We start from the raw sequence: 20,154 nt of genomic DNA, 5'->3' as shown, positions 1-20,154 counted from the left end.
TAATACAAAGTGGAAAGCTAAATGCCAGACTTTAAAACAAGCTTATGGCTTGCCCCAGCTGTGGGCTTGTTTTCAGCCTCTAAGGCCTGGTTCACACCTTTGCGTTTTACAGCGCGTACCTACGCGCTGTAAAACGCTCAATATGTGAAAAACCAATGATTGACTATGGGCATGGTTCCCACCTGGGCATTTTAAAGCACGTAGGAACGCGCTGCAAAACGCCCTACGCCCAAAGAAGTACAGGAGCTTCTTTGGGGTGTATTTGCCGTGCGTATCCATTCGGATACAGCCGGATAGCCCTCGGAAACGCATGTTTCTTTTGCCGCAAATCACGGTGAAAAACGCGCGGCACGAAACACGCGGCATACGCGCATATTCCGTACGCCTAGGTGTGAACCCATTCTTAGGCCTTGTTCACACCAAATGCAGAGCAGATCTGCTCAGGTTTCTGCACACGCAGTGCAGTGGGTTGTGCCGCGTTTTTGATGTGTTTTCCAGGCCGTTTTTGATTTTAAAAAAAATAATGGGCTTTCAGTGTGTTTGCATGCGTTTGTGATGTGTTTGCATGTGTTCCAGAGCAGATCCAGAGCAGGTAAAATAGGGCCTGCTGCAGTTTTTTTCATCTGCTCTGGAACTGAATGCTGCGATGTGAACTGGAGCAAAAAATACCATTGGAATACATTAGACGCAGTTTTGATCCGGTCTGCAACTGCTCTGCACCTGCTCCGCGCTTGGTGTGAACAAGGCTTAGTGCTTCATCGTACTATTAGGGTGGCATGTTGCACTACAGCTGTCTTGAAAAAAAAAAAAAAAACAGGAGCATTAATCTATAGAGATATGTGTTATATATTTTCTTATCTCTGTTTTAGGATTCTAATAATTTGCTGTGTTGGTGCTTTGATTATTATGGTGATAACCCCAGGAAAGACCAAGGTAAGGCTTAGGCTTTTATACATGAATAAAGAGTTCAAATACTTAATCAATACTTTATAAAAATAAATAATCCTTATTATAGATTTAAAGCTAAACTGCGCCTTATCTTCTCTTAACACACATGTGACATGTGCTCTTCTGTGTTGAAACTGAATACTTTCAATTCCCTGTAAACTTGCATTTCTACAATATAACTCTTTGAAGCAGTAGCTGCTATCTTGAGAATGTTTTCACATGTCTGAATGACCTCCATCATTTATCAATTTCTACTCCCCCTGATCCGTACCATCGTTGACCCCCTTCTCACAGCTGTTAGCCTTTTCTGCCACCAATCATTTTGTTACTGAGCTTTATGTGAAATAACATATCACCAGCATCCCTTCAGATGTGTCTTCAACCAGTCAACCAATCACACAGCTAAAATCTGCAACACCCAGTGGCATGCAAGTGGAATTAGGCACACCTAAAAAGGATCCTGGAAATGTGTTCTTCCCTATAACACTTTTGAAAAAGATCCAAGGTAAAATGCTGTTTGCAAGACTACCAGCCCCTTCCACCAAACTCCGAGCAAAGAGCAGTAGACAGATCCAGTGATGAAATACAAATTATTATTTTTTTTAAACATATTGTAACATTATGCTGATTGTGGGGGGCGCTGACAATAGAAGTTAATTTAATTTTTGTACACTTCGTTTCAGCTTCAACTACCTCTCGGCCGGCCATTTTTTTTTCCCCCCCTCCCGTTGCCACGCTGGTCCCGGGCTCTGCTGTGCCCGGTGCGAGCGTCGGGACCAGCATAGTGCCTCTGTCACAGGGATCAGAGTGAGGTCGGTACACGACCTCCCTCCGGTCCACTCTCCGCTGCCAGAATGCGGATGTGATGTTTATTGCATCACATCCGCATTCTTGTGTCATTCTCCAGCTTCAGACGCTGGAGAGAAGCTGATGAAGCAGATCTCTGCTTCATCAGCTTCTTCAGGGGGGTCCTAGGTGACATTAGGGGTCTTGGAGACCCCTGATGTCTTCATAAAGTGGACCTGTCACATCTTTCGCTATCATATAAGGGGGTTTCTTAGCCCCCTATGCAATAGCAATAAAGTTAAGTGGAAAAAAAAATAGGAAACAAAATTTAAGTTTCCAAAAAAAATAATTTAAAGTTACACATAAAAAATAATGTAAAAAAACAAAATTTGTTTTTAAAGCCCCCACCCATACATGCACGCATGCAAACATGCGTCGGGTGTGCATACCTTCGAAAACGACGATTGCACCCATTACGCCGGACATGTTACATATCGCCGCGAACGTCAGAGTGAGAGCAATAATTCTCGGCCCATCAATCACTGATAACACTAAACTGATGAGTGGTAAAAACGTTTAAAGCGTCGCCTATGGTCAATTTTGGGTATGGTAGTTTTTTGCGATTTCGCAGGTGCGTGCAATTTTTAAGCATGACATGTTTGGTGTCTATTTACCCGATCGTGACCCCGTCTTTTATATTTTACAAAAAAATAATAAGGTAATAATAATTGTTTCCTAACAATGTAAAAAAAAAAATTCTGTAAATTTTCTGAAATATAGTAAAAAAGAAAAACACCAGTGGTGATTAAATACCACCAAGAGAAAGCTCCATATGTCCCCAAAAAATGGTATAAAATTCATTTCAGTACAGCATTGCATGACGGAATAAACATCAGTCAAAGTACCGCAGCGCTAAATACAGAAAAATGGCCTGGCCAGGAAGGGGGTCTAAACACCTGGTCTTCAAGTGGTTAAAGTGATATTAAAGTCAAAAGGATTTAAAGTCGTTTCAAATGCTGATGAATTCACTTACAATTAATACTGCTCCTTGATGTTTAAAAGTTTGTATTTCCTGCAGAATCAGCTGGTCACCTTAGCATTGACTTCCTGTTTTAGAGTGATGCCTTTCTCAAGCAGCATGCTATGCAGTAACCCTTCAGTGTGCTAGTAAGCTGTGTGTGTCCCCACAAACACATTATTTACTTCCCGCTGGCCCCCTCTCTTCCCTCCTCCAAGCTAGTAGACGAACAATTGCTGGAGTCTGCTCTGTCCCTTGTGATCTCGTACTGCACAGGACATTTAGGGAAGTTGAGCTGAGAGTTTTGACAGCAGCTGTTCGAAAACATGATGGCTGAAAGTGTTTAGGCAAAAATGTATAGCAATGCTTTGCTGGGCAATGTATATTTATTTGATCTGGATTCATTATTGAAAAAACGTTTGAGAGTATAATACTACTTTAAGTGGACGGTTTAATTTTAGAATCTTAATATTCTCAGACTAGTCCATCAGCGGGAATGCATCAAAACAAAATCAACCTTGGTAGGCTAGTGGAAAAATAAAACGTATATTCCTAACAGTACACTGCCCATAATTCAATGACAATTTATGAATGTATCAGCAAAAGCAAAAAATAATGTTCTTCCATTCTAGGCTCTCACAGAAGAGGATGAGAGGCAGAGAGCCATGAAGCGTGACATGTAAGTGACATATTGACTCTACATAACACCTGAGAAAGTTCTTGCACTTCATAATATATTGATATGTCATTAAAGTATGCGGTGAGGCAGTCTTAATGCAAAGTAAAAAAAATCCAAAAAAGTCAATTTTATTACAGTGAACACAGGAACATTGAAGACTGGGTTTATATTGCAAGTTCCATTATATATACACACACATCTAGAATTAAATAAAACAATACAAAAGGAAATTGCTGATTGGACACAATTGGCTACCTTTCTGAATAAGGGCCTACAATTGCCTCAGTTACCAATATTTCTTAAGCTGGCCATACACTGGGCGAAATTAAGTCCTTCTGATAAAACTTGACCATTGTGTGGCCCGATGAGGACCCCAGCCAAGCAGCTGCAGTCACTGTTAAGGTATTCTGACAGCGACACATCATTCCACCCCCCTCAAGCTGATGGGTTTTTTTTCCAGTTCAGTCCACGGGGCTGTAGGAGAAAAAACTCAACCTGTATGACCAGCCTTATTCCAGGCTTGCATAGATTCCTTAAAATAACAGCCAGGGCAATGACTTAGGAGCCAGCATTTTTAGCTGGAGATTTGAGAACCAAACATTTCACCATCCCGCATACATTTTCAAGAACAAGTCACCATTCCTATAAAAATCAAGACTCACTTTCACATTATAAAAACACTGATCTTCAATCGATATGGAAGATAAGGAAATCGTACAAATGTTTGGAATGACGGGAACACAGAAATATATAAAACTTAAGATTTAAGACTGACGATATACAGAATGCCCCATCTTATTACAAAAAAAAATGATTCCTCTGCCCTGAACTGATTCCTCTGCCCTGATGCGGTTTACCTTCACCCAATTCTGGTTTCCAGCTGTATGAGATCAGACAATTTTCAGATCAGGCAGCTCTGGCATCCTTATGTCATAGCTACCTTGAGTGGAACTGTTTGCCTGTAAGAAAGCACTGCAAAGTAATAGAAATGTGGTTATGTCACAAGGAATAAAGCATTAATTTCTATGTCACGGGAGATAGGTATTTAAAACTGACTTTGGCTTTGTTGCTCTACATGGAGATAGGGGGATTTGGGGCGAAGGAAGGGTTGGTTCTGGTTTTCAGCTTTAAATTCAAAACAGTAATTCATTTTAGAGCAATGTATTTTCTTGCATGCATACAATTGATTTTGAAGAAAGAATCCTTTCTGTTTGCAGTGAGCTGGGCTTGTTGGCCATTGAACCTCCAGTAGATGAAGATATAGCTGTGGCCGTTGATTCATCCATAATACACCAAGGTAAACAATCAGCTTTACAGTATTTAAATGTAAATAGGTTATAAACATTTTTGTAAAACTGGTCTAAAAACATTATGTATTGAAAAGGTTAGACCATTATTCGCTAGTTAGTTATACTGTTGGGGACACCAACAGTGTTCCCAACAGTTGGGCCCATCGCTGTGCTGTGTTACAAAGCTTTCTTGACAAATACATTATTCCAGATCTGCCCCACATCTTCACCCTTGCTTAATAAGAATACAACAAACACTTATTTATGAACAGAAACTGAAAATAAGCTCAGTCATGAAGGGGTTAAGGGCTCAGTCACACTAGATGCAGTGCATTCCGGCCTGATTTTGGCCAGAACGCACTGCCTCGCATTGCGGCCGGCTCACTTTTTAGTGGGGTAGGAGGGGGCGTGGTGGGCCATTCAAGTGAATGGCGCCGTAGCCACGCCCTCCGGCCATAATGCGATCCGCCGCACGGCATCGCAAGGCACATTGTGCCTGCGGTCCGGTCCTGTGCAATCAAAATAGTGCTTGTAGCATTTTGAACGTACCGCACAGGACCGGACCGCAGGCACAATGTGCCTTGCGATCCCGCGCGGCAGATCACATTGCGGCCGGAGGGCGTGGCTACGGCACCATTCACTTGAATGGCCCACCACGCCCCCTCCTACCCCTCTAAAAAGTGGGTCGGCCGCAATACGAGGCAGTGCATTCTGGCCAAAATCGGGCCGGAACGCACTGCATCTAGTGTGACTGAGCCCTAATTGCAAAAAAATTTTTCCAGTTTTTGTTAACCTAAACTGTTTTTTTTCACGTCTGGCAGTTTACCGCTTACCTTTGTACCATTTCAGATTATTCAATGCACCTGAACTGCTGACATGTCAATAAAAACTGGAAAACTGGGGGTGTTCTAAAATGTTAGACCAGTAGTGTAGGTTCTATTCCTTCAACACTCTGTCCAAAGCTGAACAACTGTCTGGAGTTAGCTTTTAATTTAAAAGCAAATAAGCAAAACCTAAAAGCAAAATGTCTGTAATTAATGGTATACTTATTACACTATGGAAAGTTTCCAAGCCACCCCTGGAATGAAAATACTCTTAACGCTTTGTACAAGGATTTTTGTTGGCCATATACACTTCAATTTGCAACTTTAACTCGACTTAACTACAAAAAGGAATGAATATACTATCACAACCCACCACATAGATTTATTTGTTTTATGGATTCTAAAGGTAATGTTTTGGAGAGTGTCTTAATCAATTTGGTAATTTTTGTAAAGGCCACTATAAGAAACTCTTCATTGGCAGGAAGATAATGTAGTTCCATGCTTTTCTATATTGACAATTTTTTTATAACAATGAAAAATAACATTGTGTATCATTTCTTAAAGCTGAAGAAGACAGAGACCACCTGCATCATTCTCCTCAGAGGTCCCAGCAACACTATCAAAGACAACCTCTTAGAATACAACCTCGTAAAGTCCTTAATGTTCCTGAAGAAGATCGTGATCATCTGCACCATGGCAAGAACAAGCCATGAACAGATGTGTGCTTTATCTGCAAAGCGTCTCAATATTACAAGCTTTAATTAAAAACATAGGTTTTGCATACGTGAATATACAAAACATAAGCATTAAATAATCCTGATGCATTAAAATTATTAGCCGATTACTTTGTTTTAATTTGCTTTTTGGATACATAATATGCAGAAAGATTGTAAATTAGGCGATACCCTTTATTGACTAACTTAAAGTGAAACTAAACTCAGGAGTTAAATCTTAAAAATGCATTCAAGTACCTTAACTATTAAGACAAATGTAACTTATTTGTTTATCACTCGTTTGTAGATGCTGAAATCTTCTCTGAATTTGTGCTGGCATTGCCCTTCCTTCTGGAATGTGACTACTTTTGTTCTCCATGGTCCCTGTGTGTGTTGTAAAGTAGTCACCACTCCAAGTTCACTCCTGTGATGGACTATAATTTCAATAAAAATTAGTAAACTAAACGTGACATTGTAATCCATCAGGTGAGCGAGCTTGGATCAATGGCTGCTTTACAAGACACTCAGTGACCATGGGGAACAAAAGTAGCCACCCTCCAGAAGAAAGGACAGTGTCAGCCCAAATTCAGAGATGATTTGAGGATCTAAAGCTGAGTGATACACAAATAAGCTAAATGTGTGTTAATTGATAAGGAACTTAAATGCATTTTTAAAATGTTACTCCTGAGTTTAGTATCTCAATGCCTTGGATCCCTTCTTCAGGCACCAAACAGCCAAGAATGAAGCCTCCTGAAGGCTACCAAAAGCTTGCATCTTTAAAGAGTATCACCTCATCTCCAACCTTTCTGCATTAAATGCAGTATAATACTCTACTACTGCTTCGATACACTATAATGATTGTTTGTTGCAAAACTGCTTCAGTGATTTAGCAAGTATCCTAATAACAAGAAAATACAGACAACGTCATCTAAATGTATATTTACTTCAACACTGTCTATATAAAATACACCTTATTTATTTTCACATGCTGTAAGCATTAGAACAACGCGTCTAGTTCATACCATTAGTTCTGAGCTTTCAGTATGTTTCATGCACTGCAGGCAAGTGCCGCAATAAAGTAGTTACTGCTCCCATTGGGATAATCTGCATCCCATCCCATGGTGCTTCCAGTCTGATACCTTTGAAGTAAGGTGAAAGGGTTGCTATGGAAACAGATTTCTTCTGTGTGGCAGAAAATCCAGCCAATACTGACATAAATACACCAGCTCGCTGGGAAGGGATGCTCATCATTGGTTGCCTTAATATCTAGTGTCTGGATGCACTGCTACCTATTTTCAGCTTACATAATAGCTAGCAGAATATTAACCCACATGTAGCAGCATAGGCTGGACTGATTTAAGCAATATATTCAAATTCAAACATAAAATAGAGCATTAAATTGTTTGTATAACATACAGTATCAGAAAACATGATGACATTGACAAAAGCTGCAGAAAATTGTAGCCAGGATGTATTAAAGTGACATTAAAGTCAAAAATCTTTCATCTGTCCCTCTAGCGCTGCGGCGTGTTTCCGATCCAGTGCTGACTCCTCTGAGCTTGCTGGCCTTTCCTATCCCATGGTGTCTGCATGCGGGTGCACGCGTCCATAGACTTACCTTGTGTCTCTCCTCGAGTTCCGGCTGAAAATGTGAACTGTGCATGTACCCGCCCCAAGATGCTTTGCAGCCGCCCGAGAATTTTCACATTTTCGGACGGGAGCGCGCTGGGAAGACACAGGTAAGTATTAACCCTTTTTTACACTTCTTCCATATATCTACTGCTTGCTAGCAGTAGATATATGCAAAAAAACTGGAGGGTTTAATAACCCTTTAAGCATCAACAATGATGAGGACATATTTAACCCTCAATTCCCTCATACCGGTTGGAGTAAAAATAACACTGTAATACTGTCTTTATTAATATCTAACCCAAGGAACAGTCCAATCTAACCTAAGGATCTAACCTAATCTAAGGATCTAACCCAAGTGCAGTAACCAACCACAAAAGTCAAACGTCAAACACCTTCTGATTGGTTGACAGCGCTATTGAAAAATATATATATATATTTGTAATGTCTTACAACATAAACAACAACTAAAAAACACAACACACAAAAAACATTGCTTCATCTATATATTATATTTTTGAACAAGGTTACACATACAGATACTTCAGATATAAGAATGGTGTTATCTATAAGCATCATCAAACCAGATCCCCCTGGCTAATAACACCTTTCTTTAAGATTAGGTTTCCATAGAGAGCCGTTTCCCTGCAACAGACAAAGGAATAAGAATGTAAGATAAGACAGATTTCAGTAGAGAATTCAAATAAATAAAATCTTATATAGTGCACACAATTTGTTATTTCATTAAAGTACTCAGTTTAGTGACCTTTTTGTTTATTTATGTGCCCATAGACAATAGTTTACAGTACCTGGATCGGCAACGGTCCTCCGTTTATAGTAAACCTGGGCAATCTACAGACTGCGGACCGTATCCGGCACTTGGTCTGTAGCAGTCCGGCCCGTGGACTGCACATGAACTGATCGCCGACCCCTGCTCATTTATGGCTTGCTGACAGTGGATGCACCGGCCTCCAAGGCCAGTACATCTACTGCAAGCCATAGCCCAGCGCAGGTTGATGATCGGTCCATGTCCAGACCGTGTTCCTCTTCAGTCCTTAGTTTCATGACTGTTGGCACATATTTTCTATTTTACTATAAGTGCCCGTTAGATTAACGCACAGTACCGCGCAATGCACCTCCACATGTTAACAGTGCAGGAGGTGCATTGCATTGACATTCATTTGAACGGCACCCCAAATGCACATCCTGGCTGCAATGAGACCGAGCTGCTGCAACACGCGGTAGCGCAATACCATGTGTTGCGGTTGGATTTAAAAAACAGTGCTTGCACTACTTTTTTAATCACACCGCTGCTCACAGTACTGCAGTACCATCTGTTGTAGCAAGGTCAATCACACTGATGCCAGGAGGTGCATTTGGGGCACCATTAAAATGAATGGCAATGCAACAAACCTGCCACACTGTAATGCATGGTAGGTGATCTGTGCAGTACCATGCATACTCATAAGAAACTGGGACTATTGTGGGGGGGACAAACCAAATAGGTATTATTGAGTCGGCCCTCCACAACAGTCCGAGTTTTTCAAGTGGAGTTACTAATGAAGTAAACAGACCGCTGGATCGTCTGGAAGGTCGCTCATCACAAGCCGGTTGATTGTAGACCTCACGTCCATCCAAAAAGGGCCAAGGCCAGGACACTGACAGAAAATGTGGAGCATGGTGCCCAGGGCCCGGTCACAGCGCCAACATGTCGAAGGTAAGGAATCATTTATTTTGTTTAGGATGTAAGGGACCAGCGGGTCAGGATCTTGTACCCTTGTTCCTGGAATTTACAGGCCAAGGACGATCTATGGGCTAGGGATAGGACTTTATCCCGTTGTTGTTCGGTGAAGGTTCTACCCAACTCGGACTCCCAGCTCCCGAGAAACGGGGGACAGAATGACTGAGGCGGTGAGCACAGTAACTTATAGAGCATAGATAGGGCATGGCGTACTGGAATCCCTTGGTGACATATGGACTCGAACTCTGTGAGGCGGCGTGACAGCCCTCGCAACCCGGGTACAGAGACCAGAAAGTGACAAATCTGCATCGCACTCCATTCATCTAGCATTGGTGGTCAGGTTCCGTATAGAGTCAATAGAGAGCCAGGTCCCTACCGAGATAAAGTAAAAAAAGGCAGAACTTGCCCACACTCAGCAAACTTCAAACCCGACCGCTCTCCAAGCCTGGAGGGAAATCAGGATCTCCAAGCACAGGTATCATGGGCGATGGGTGGGGGGAAATGTCAGACTTACCGAGGAATATCCTATCCACCCTCAGCGTAGGAGCAATGAGTGGGTGCGAGGAGACCTCTGTAGGTAACGGGGATGACAGCGGTGCTCGGTATTCCGACAGTTCCATCCCCACCCATTGTACTGTCATTTTTAGGGAGGCACAACGGCCAAACCACGTCAATGTCAGCTCTTGGCAGTTGGAGAAGTCTTGTTTAAGCGTATGGAGCAATGGTACATAGTTTGCCGCATATAACTGACCCGGGTCTGCACTTATGCGTACCGCCAGGTGGTTTAAACATGACTGCGTCCAGCGGAACTGGAATGAGGCTCTCACCTTGGCCACTTCTGCGGGGGGTAAATTTACATTGAGAACCTCCAACTTGGCCTGGTTGACCAAAAAATTGGAGATACCTCCATAGGTATCAAAGGCCCTCAGAAAGGAAGGCAGTGAGGTCATTGGACGGGAAATGAAGAAGACCAGGTCATCCTCATATGCTGCTAATCTATGTGTTCCAGAGGGCACTTGTAATTCCTCAATAGAATCCTCCGCCCTAATAGTGCTGAGAAGGGGTTCCAATGTAAGGACAAATATAAGCGGGGACAAAGGGCATCCCTGGCGGGTGCCGCTGGATATGGGGAAATACTTGGAGCGAGTCTCATTGACTCTGACCGCCGCCGATGGGGACGAGTACAGAGCCATTATCCACGCTCGCATATGTGTCCCCAGCCCGATGTGACTCAGGGTGGCCTCCAGGAATTGCCAGTCCACTCGATTGAACGCCTTTTCGGCGTCGATAGAGAGGAGCATGAGGGGGCAAGGGCGACTTTGCGCTGCATGAATGACATTCAGGACCCTGGCGGTGTTATCCCGTGCCGGCACGAATTCTACCTGGTCGAAGTGGACAAGGTCCGGCACGAAGGGCAGGAGCCTATTTGCCAACATCTTAGCATATAATTTAAGATCTGTGTTCAGCAGCGCTATTGGATGATAACTGCCACAGAGGGAGGGGTCCTTGCCCGGTTTCGGGATCACCGTGATGTGTGCGCATAAGGCGTCTGCCGGTCGTGCACCCCCATTGTGAGGGCGTTAATGGCCTCCCAAAAATGCGGTGACAGAAGGTGCCCAAAAGACCGGTAATACAACAGGGTGAACCCGCCCAGACCCGAAGCCCTCCGCGGTTTTGACTGTTTAATGGCCAGATCCCATTCCTCCACTGATAGTGGGGTTTCAAGGAGGTCCCCGACCTGTCGGGGCAAAGTTGGCATCCCTGACCGTGTAAGATAGTCCTCTATGTGGAGTCTACGTGTCTGCGCTTCCTGATGAGGTTTAGGTTGTAAAGGTGAGCGTAGAAGTCCTCGAATGCAGAGGCTATGTCATCCGATAGTGAAAGTTTAGTGCCCTGTCGGGAGGTAATGTGAGGGATATACAGTTTGGACTGCGATCCTCCCAACTCCCTCGCTAAGAGTCTACCCGGTTTGTTGGAGAATTCGTAAAAGGTGCGTTTACATGTCACCAGGCGTTGTTTAGTACGTTGGTAGAGCAGGGAGTTCAAAGCGTCTCTCGCCTGTTGGAGGGCCATCTGGGAGGACCGCGCCAAGGACTGCTTGTGACAGGACTCCAGGCTATGGATTTGGTCTGTCAGTTGGGATATCCTTTCAACCTTTTCCCTCTTGCGTCTCGTCCCATGAGTTATAAGGACACCCCGTACCACGCACTTATGTGCCTCCCACACCATGGAAGGGCTAGGGACCAATGTAGAGTTGGTGAGGAAGTATGCCCTGATGACACTATCTACTTCTGCCTTTATCAACGGGTCCTGAATGAGGGATTCATTCAGATTCCAGGAGGATACTGTAGACCGTAGTGGTAGCATGGCCATTACCATATGGATGGGGGCGTGGTCCGATAATAATATATTATCTATGGATGCCGAGCGTAGGGACGGTAAGGCCTGGTGACTCACAAAAGAAGAGATCTATTCTGGAGTACGTCTGATGTACCCGAGAGAAAAAAGTGTAGTCTCTGTCCCCGGGATGCAGGAACCGCCACACATCCACCAAGCGCAACACATGCAATGCAGCTTTCAGCTTTTTAAGGTATGCGTATGATAAGTGCGAGGCCCCCCTGGAAACATCAAGCAAAGGATCCTGTGCAAAGTTGAAATCGCCCCCTAAAATCAAGGTTCCCTCAGAAAATTCAAGCAGTAAAGACACAACATGTCTCAGGAAGGTCAGTTGGTCCGAGTTGGGCAAATACACATTAGCTAAGGTGAAGACAGTCTCCCCACTCGACCCTTGGCGAAAATAAATCTCCCTTCCAGGTCACGCCAGAGATCTATAAGATTCCATGGCACCGTTCTGGCCAGCAGGATGCTAACCCCTTTGGATTTTGCTAAAGGACATGAGGAGTGATACGCCTCAGGGAAGTCCCTGTTGTGGAGACATGGAACCTGCAGAGTCTTAAAATTGGTCTCCTGCAGGAAAACCACTTGTGATCTAGAGCACTTCAGGTCTGTCAGGAGCTCGGAGCGCCTCTCAGGTTTTCAAACCTCTGATATTGAGCGAGGTGAATCTAATCCCCCTCTACGCCTCCCCACGGCGGGGCAGGGCCCCCTGGTCTGGCCATGCCTGTTAGGGTAGAGAAAGAGAAAAGGGGGTTATGAAGAATAGGAGGAAAGACCTAAAGGACTAGGAGATACAGTACCTATGGAAGATACCACCTGTCAGACCCGACTACGGGTCGACTTAAAAAATTAACGGACCTTCCCCCCTCTCGGAGGGCAGGAGATAACCTACTGGGGGACCTAGTAGCACCTTGGTGATACTAGGAATGGACCTTTGGCAGAACAGTAAGGTAACAGAATAACACTAGTGAAAAGTCTCAAATCTGTGTAATTAAAGTAAATAAACAATAACACAAATAACGGAGTTGTGCTGAGTGAAGCCGGGACGGCCAGGAAAAAAACCCCTGTAGAGAAGCGGCTGTCGTCTCGACCGAATCCACTCGGCCATCTAGGGTGGAAAGGTGCTGTTTCACCTCCTGGAGTTCCAGCCGCAGGGCATCAACAATCTTCGTGGCCATACCGTCTATGTCCCGCTTGGTGGACAGTTGCGCCAGTCAACTCTGCCCGGAGGCACGACTACCGCACCGGACATCTCGGGCCCCATAACTGATTCCTCGTCGGGTAGGAGAGGGGTGGATATTGGCGAGGACGGTGGGCTAGGTCGGCGAAACGGTGTATGTAAAGTGAGAGAGACTTGGGGAGTTTTTTGTTCGGGGCCGCACTCGAGGCCGCCGAGCGAGTGGTCACCATATTGGGATCCGGCCTTGTCGCGGCTTCTGCTCCCACACGGGCGAATAAATTCAAGAGATCTGTCTGACGGGGACCCCTACTAGTACCGAGCATTGGATCCACCATTGTCATGGGGTAAAATCAGCTTAAGTCGCCTGCAATTCAGCCGTCCCGAGCAAACAGCACAAAGCTCTCGTTAAGTGCTGCCTCACTCCGGCATGTCCAGGACACGCCCCCCGCCCCTTGATAAAATTAACTGCCCACTGTTGGTCTATAGCAGTGGTGGCGAACCTTGGCACTCCAGCTGTTTTGGAACTACAAGTCCCATGAGGCATTACAAGGCTCTGACAGCCACAGACATGACTCCAGGAGGCAGATGCATGTTGGGATTTGTAGTTTTGGCACAGCTGGAGTGCCAAGGTTCGCCATCACTGGTCTATAGGATACCAACAGACACCGATGGCTAAGGAGCATCCCAAGAAATATTGATTATATTGCTTCAAAAACAAAGGGTGATATTTGTTATATGGACCAAAACATAGTGAGTCACCATTTTCTTGAAAAATTTAGGAAAGTTAAGCGGGTCATACATTGAGTGAATTTTACTCCATAGGGGCCTTGCCAGCAGCCCTCTGCTTGCCAAGCAGAAAATGTTCAAGCGAACAGTGACTGCAGACAATCATCTGCTCACTGTTTGGCTATTCTGGCAGTTGCACAAGCAGTAGGTTCCCCCATCTACACTGTTTAGCATGGCTGGGGGAATCTGGAGGATTTTTTTCGTTATGCCTGCAAGCTGAACAAAAAAATCTTCTAGTGTTTTCACAGCTTTAGTATCGGCACCAAGGTCTCAGTGCAAGATTGTTGCTGTTCTAATACTTCCTAATTTTAATACTTTATGTGCAGAGGGATTGCCAAGTGCAGCACTTCAGTGCTCACGGAGCAACAGGGAGCTTTCTGCATGTAACCCTTCGAATTGAGATGAAACAAGATACCGTTACATGTGTACACTACCCTGAGCAACCTACCAACTGCTGCAGAGAGATTCCTGAGTTCTGCAATTTAATGTGCACAGGTATGGGGTGAGCCATACAGCTAACCCTTTTACATACAGATGAACCCGATTCTACAGAAGTTGTGTGCACCACATAGGACACAGTAGCGGGAACCGACTACCCCTGCAGACCAGAGGGCATGTCGTAGGTGGTCAGTGTGTCTTGTAGGAGGCTGAGTTTCTACAAACAGGAAGTGTGCCTGGTGCAATGTCCTTCAATGACAATGGCACACAGTGGGAGAGGAGGGGGAAGAAATAAAAGAGCAGGACAGTTTATCACAAAGCTCCAGAGACAAACACATATGGGAGAAAAACTGGTAAGGATGGAGTTGTACTTTAAGTTAATAACAAGAAAACCAAAATAAACATCTTAAAGTGACATTAAAGCCAAATTGTTTTTCCCCTCCCCCCCATGTAAATGTTAGCACTTACCTCAAATGATGTCTCTTATTCTGATCTTCCTCTTCTTTCCCCATGTTTTCATGTGTCCCTCCAGCGGTGTGGCGGTTCTCCAATCCAGCGCTGACTGCTCTGTCTCTCCGATCCAGCGGTGTCTGCAGGCGGGTGCACGCATCCATAGACTTACCTTACGTTTCTGCTCGTCTCCCAGCCAAGAATCGGAACTGCGCATGCGCCCACCCCAAGATCCTTTGCGGCTGTACGATCACCTCCTGATTCGCGGCGTGGGAGCGAGCAGCGATAACGAGGTAAGTTTAAAACTAGTTCAAGCTTTTTTTTTTTTAAACTTCTTGCCTATATCTACTGCTCGCTAGCAGTAGATATAGGCAAAAAAAAACGGAGGGTTTAGAACCCCTTTAAACATTCTGTTACACAAGATACTTATTTTACAACCAAATATCATTAACCCTTTAATGAACTACTTAATTACTAACCAAACATGACTAACCCTTTCACAAACTCTAAACAATGTAAAAATTGTATACTACAATTACTGTAAAATGGAAACAATGAATTCTAGAGAGAGAAGCACCAAGAACTACAACGCTAATAGTCAATATTCTTTTTTACCCTGTTATTTTCTACCACATAGCATATTTATTACTCCTCTGTGTTGTTTTAAATTCTTTTACAATAATCTGTATCGGGGGCGTGGCATGGACATGGCGGTGTAAAGACACGAGTTTGAGGAGCTCTGCACCCCGACGGTTCTCATAGTGGTACCAGTGACTTTACAGACCTTATTTTTGCATGTCGCAGATCCGTGACACCCGGCAGACACCTAGTGACCAAGGTCAACCGGATCTTTTTCGCTTCTTCCTGCGCTCAGGTACGGCACACAGCTCCCGCGCGGCCTACGCCATGGGGCCTACGAAAACCGCCACGCCGGGCCCGGCCTCCAACGGCCGGCTGACATCAGTCCCCGCTGACAAACCGTCGACCGCTCCAAGCCCTCCGCCATCCCCGATTTCCACGCCGGTGCTTTCATATGGGGAATCCTCTCAGGTTGCCTCACCTATGCCAGAGGTCCGGGATGAGCCGCAGGGGGATTGGCGCTCCATCCTTTCACATCTCCCCACCAGGCAGGACATGGACTCCATGGCGGACAAGATTGTCCATGCACTGCGCCAGGAGGTACATGAAATCAGGAACCGGGTCGCCTCGGTCGAGGGTAGAGTAGAGGTGGTGGAGTCGGTGGCCTCCTCCCTTCAGGACCGGGTGACCGCGCTGGAAGTTGCAAACACCAGCCTGCATCAACAAATGGTCACTAACTGCCTGCAACTGGATGACAGTGAGAACCGCAACAGGCGGAATAACATTCACCTTAAAGGCATACCTGAAGCCACCTCCGGCCCGGACCTCAGTGCCACTGTCCAAGCCATCCTGAATCATTACCTGGGCAAGCCGCCAGGGGAAGCGCTAGATTTGGATCGCGTTCACAGAGTGCAGGGCCTCCAAGGCCCACTACTACTACCACGCGGGACGTGCTGTGCCACGTCCACTTTTTCTCGATTAAAGAGGAAATAATGAGACGAGCATGGACAATGGTCCCTATGGAATTTGATGGGGCACAGATAACCGTGATGCCGGATCTCTCCCGTCACACCCTGCGTATGAGACGAGTTTTGCGGCCCCTGCTAGACGTGATCCGGACTACCGACGCCACATATCGATGGGGTCATCCTTTCCACCTTCTAATTAGCAGAGGAGATTCCATCTATGCCCTACACTCACCTGACCAGCTACCTGCTCTGTTTGATTTCCTTGATTGGCAGCCATCCCTATCCCATCCTGGTTGGATTTCGCCGCGGATCGTCTTGCTCCAGCCCAGCGGATGTTTCGGCAGACCGGGTCTTACAGAGGACGCCAACGCCCCTCCACCAGATCCACACCGAGACCGGTCCCGGCGAGGCCGGAAGCCTGAGGCCATCTTGAGTTATGGTGCAGAGGCCTGAGACGAAGCTGTCAGCTGTATCCTATGTTCAGAAATGCCTACTGCTTAGATTCTGTGTCAGATAAGTTGCTTTATTTGGTTGGGGGTATGGTTATGTTTGGGGGGGGTTGTGGGATCTGTGCAGCGTTTCGATGTCCCCGTGCTCGGCCAGATGATGGGCGCTCACGCCTGGGTGTGAGGGGGAAAGTGGAGCACGCACCAGCTCCCCTACCTAGGTCCCCACGTGGGTTGGGCGATATTTTGAGCAGATGTGCGGCCTCACGCCCCGGCCTCAGGTTGCTCAACAACCGAAAGCCTAGGTTAACCCAAGCAGGAAGGGAGGCCATGGTAGTCATGGGAGAACATACACTGCCCTCGCCCAGCCCACAACCCTACTGACCTAGGAGAGCTCGCTCACACTACACAGCTATTTTTGCGTTTGGGAGGCCTCGGCCTTGGAATTATAACTAAGGGCTTGAGGGTAGGTCAGACGGGCAGGTCCCCACATATGCCATCAGTGGGTGGTCAGCTTCCCAGAATTACCATGGTTCATTTGTTGTTTTGTTATTTTTCTCTTCTGCATTTTATTGTGTTTGATGTTAAGATACTATGACATGCACATATATGTTTTGCCAGCTTTACCGTTCCAATGTGTTTAGACTTCATGCCACTGTGCACACCTAGGGGTGCATCTCCTCATCCTCACCCAATTTGCTACCCTTTAACTTACATATTGGTAGCACTACCCCCAATAGGCCTACTGTCTCGCCTACACGTGTTCGAGACAGTTCTTTAACTTAGGAAACTAGTTTAGTAGAGGCGCCTACGCCTCTGTTTCGCCCTTTCCCTACCTACTTCCTCTACTCCCTCAATCTCTTCTCTTCTCCCTGTACACTCCAGCAGTCCCCCGTGCAGCTTCCTGCACTGAGTTTCCTTTACCTCTTTCACCCGCCGCCTGTCGGTGCTGTTCTACTACCTCTCTGGTCCTGACTACTGCTGTCACCTGTGCGGCAAACCTCCTACTTCACTCCCCCGCCTCAAGACCTGGTACACGCTGTCGGTTTACATGGCCTCCCTTAAACTTACCTCTCTCAATGTGAGAGGCCTCAACACCCCGGAGAAGAGACGCAGAGTTTTAGCCGATATGAAAGCAATGCACTCTCAGGTGGTCTTCCTCCAGGAGACTCACTTCAGAAGTGATCAGGTGCCTGCCTTTGGCGGCATGGAGTATCCGGAGATATATCATAGCACTTCCCCAATATCGAAAATCTAAGGGGGGTGAGCATCCTGGTATCCCGGTCGGTCCAATGTACATATATAGCACACCACACTGATCCCAATGGTCGCTATCTTTTCGTTAAGGGGGAAATCAATGGTAGCCGGTTTACCTTTGCGAATGTCTATATGCCCAATACGGAACATGTGCCCTTTCTAGTGGAGGTTCTGCCCCTTTTGGCGGATTTCATGGGGGGCACTCTGATTTCATGGGGGGCACTCTGGTCCTGGGGGGGGATTTTAACTATCTCATGGATCCCTTGGTTGACGGTTCTAGGGGTGTGTCGCACCTGTCCTATACCTGCTTGCGAAGGCTCAGGAAGGAGCTCAACTCGCTTTGCTTGATTGACACCTGGCGGTTTCTCAACCCGGATGGGCGTGACTATACTTTCCACTCCCAAGTTCACCATACGTACTCCAGATTAGACTATTTTTTTATACAGCACAAAGCCCTCCCTGCCCTGTGATCGGCATCTATTGATTCCATTCTCGTCTCAGATCACGCTCCCATCCACCTGACATTGGACTTGATGAATACAAGGTCCAAATGCCTCTCATAAAGGCTCAATGAATCGCTGCTCCAGGAACCCGAGTTCAGATCAGTCTTAACCCACGCTCTGCGCTCCTTCTTTGCCGATAACACCCCCCCGGACACCCCCCCCCCCACTCACGGTGTGGGCTGCCCACAAATGCGTGATACGGGGCTTGCTTATGCGGCAGGGAGCGAAACTTAAACGCGAGCGCTCAGCCGAGTTGACACGCTTATTTGCTCGCCTACATCAACTTGAAGCGGCCTATAAGAGATCACAGGCGATGCGGACATACGGGGAGTTGTTGTCGGTCAGAGAGGAGCTGAATGCGCTGCTTTTCACCAACCTCAAAAGACGACTGTTAAAAAGGGAGGCGGACAATGTATGAATTCTCCAACAAGCCTAGGCGACTCCTAGCAAGGGCATTGCGGGCCCAAAGACCGAGGCAATTTATACCTTCCATTGTCTCAGCGGGGGGCAATAAGCTACACACCTCACAGGGCATAGCGGGGGAATTCCTTAGGTTCTATCAGGACCTGTACAACTTGCACCCCCCTGGGGGTACTAATCCGCCCCCCAGGTTTACAATCAGCCATGGAGGCTTTCTTGGCCCGCGCGGCGATGGCGGTGCTGGGGGATGACGCGTGACTCGATATGGAGGCCCCTATCTCCATCGAGGAGCTTGAGGGGGCCTTAAAGCAATCTCGTTATGGGAAGGCCCCGGGACCAGACGGGTACACCGTGTCTTACTATAAAGCATTCTCGGAAACCCTCAACCCACATTTTGTGACAGCCCTCAACACTATCCTGACTGGTGCCGGCGCCCGACAGATTTTCTTCACGCTCACATCACTCTCATCCCGAAACCAGACAAGGACCCCTCATTGTGTGGCAGCTATCGCCCGATAGCACTACTCAATGTCGATCTTAAACTATTCTCCAAGATCCGGGCAAACAGACTTCTCCCACACATCAGGGCTGGTCCACTTCGACCAGGTGGGTTTCATCCCGGCAAGAGAGGCTAGAGACAGCACCACCAGGGCCCTGAATGTCATCCATGGTGCCCGCGCAAAGAAGTCCCCACTGACGCAGAGAAGGCCTTTGATCAAGTTCATTGGCCTTTTATGCATGCTGTCTTGGACCACATAAGATTGGGACCCAATATGCACAGGTGGATAGCTGCCCTGTACTCCTGCCCCACCGCGGCGGTCAATGTTAATGAGGCACGTTCAAATTACTTTTCTCTCAGTAATGGGACTAGACAGGGGTGCCCCTTGTCACCCATCATCTTCGTCCTCACTCTTGAACCCCTCCTGTGCACTGTCAGATCCAGCCCGGAGATCCAAGGCTTCCTCAATGATTCGGGAGAACATAAAGTGGCGGCCTTTGCGGACGATCTCTTATTCTTCCTCCCTGATCCTGAGGGTTCTTTCCCCCATCTGCTTCGACTCTTTGACCAGTATAGTTACATTTCAAACTTTAAAGTCAACCTC

The 20,154-nt window shown here is 46.4% G+C and overlaps 1 protein-coding gene and 2 long non-coding RNA genes across 3 annotated transcripts in view; 2 read left to right on the top strand and 1 right to left on the bottom strand.

The window, feature by feature from the left end:
* Positions 1-4,666, top strand: part of LOC108793165 — a 6,604-nt gene extending 1,938 nt beyond the window's left edge. The window contains exons 2-4 of the long non-coding RNA XR_001941632.1: positions 870-933; positions 3,385-3,431; positions 4,649-4,666. This is a non-coding gene — a long non-coding RNA (uncharacterized LOC108793165). The remainder of the gene's footprint in view (positions 1-869; positions 934-3,384; positions 3,432-4,648) is intronic.
* A 25-nt stretch (positions 4,667-4,691) lies between these two features.
* LOC108793164 lies at positions 4,692-6,164 on the top strand. Its single transcript, XR_001941631.1, has 2 exons — positions 4,692-4,728; positions 6,109-6,164. It is a non-coding gene; the product is annotated as an uncharacterized LOC108793164 (long non-coding RNA).
* Positions 6,165-8,407: 2,243 nt separating this feature from the next.
* The window catches only part of FUOM (fucose mutarotase), a 31,983-nt gene continuing 20,236 nt past the window's right edge, over positions 8,408-20,154 (bottom strand). Inside the window, exon 6 of the mRNA XM_018564106.1 lies at positions 8,408-8,531. Coding sequence (XP_018419608.1) covers positions 8,465-8,531 — 67 coding nt within the window. The 3' untranslated portion in view covers positions 8,408-8,464. The remainder of the gene's footprint in view (positions 8,532-20,154) is intronic.

Source organism: Nanorana parkeri, unplaced genomic scaffold (assembly GCF_000935625.1).
Source record: "Nanorana parkeri isolate BGI_ZX_2015 unplaced genomic scaffold, ASM93562v1 scaffold725, whole genome shotgun sequence".
NCBI lineage: Eukaryota > Metazoa > Chordata > Amphibia > Anura > Dicroglossidae > Nanorana > Nanorana parkeri.
Note: the sequence above shows the minus strand (reverse complement) of the source record. Positions and strands in the feature narration are given on the sequence as shown.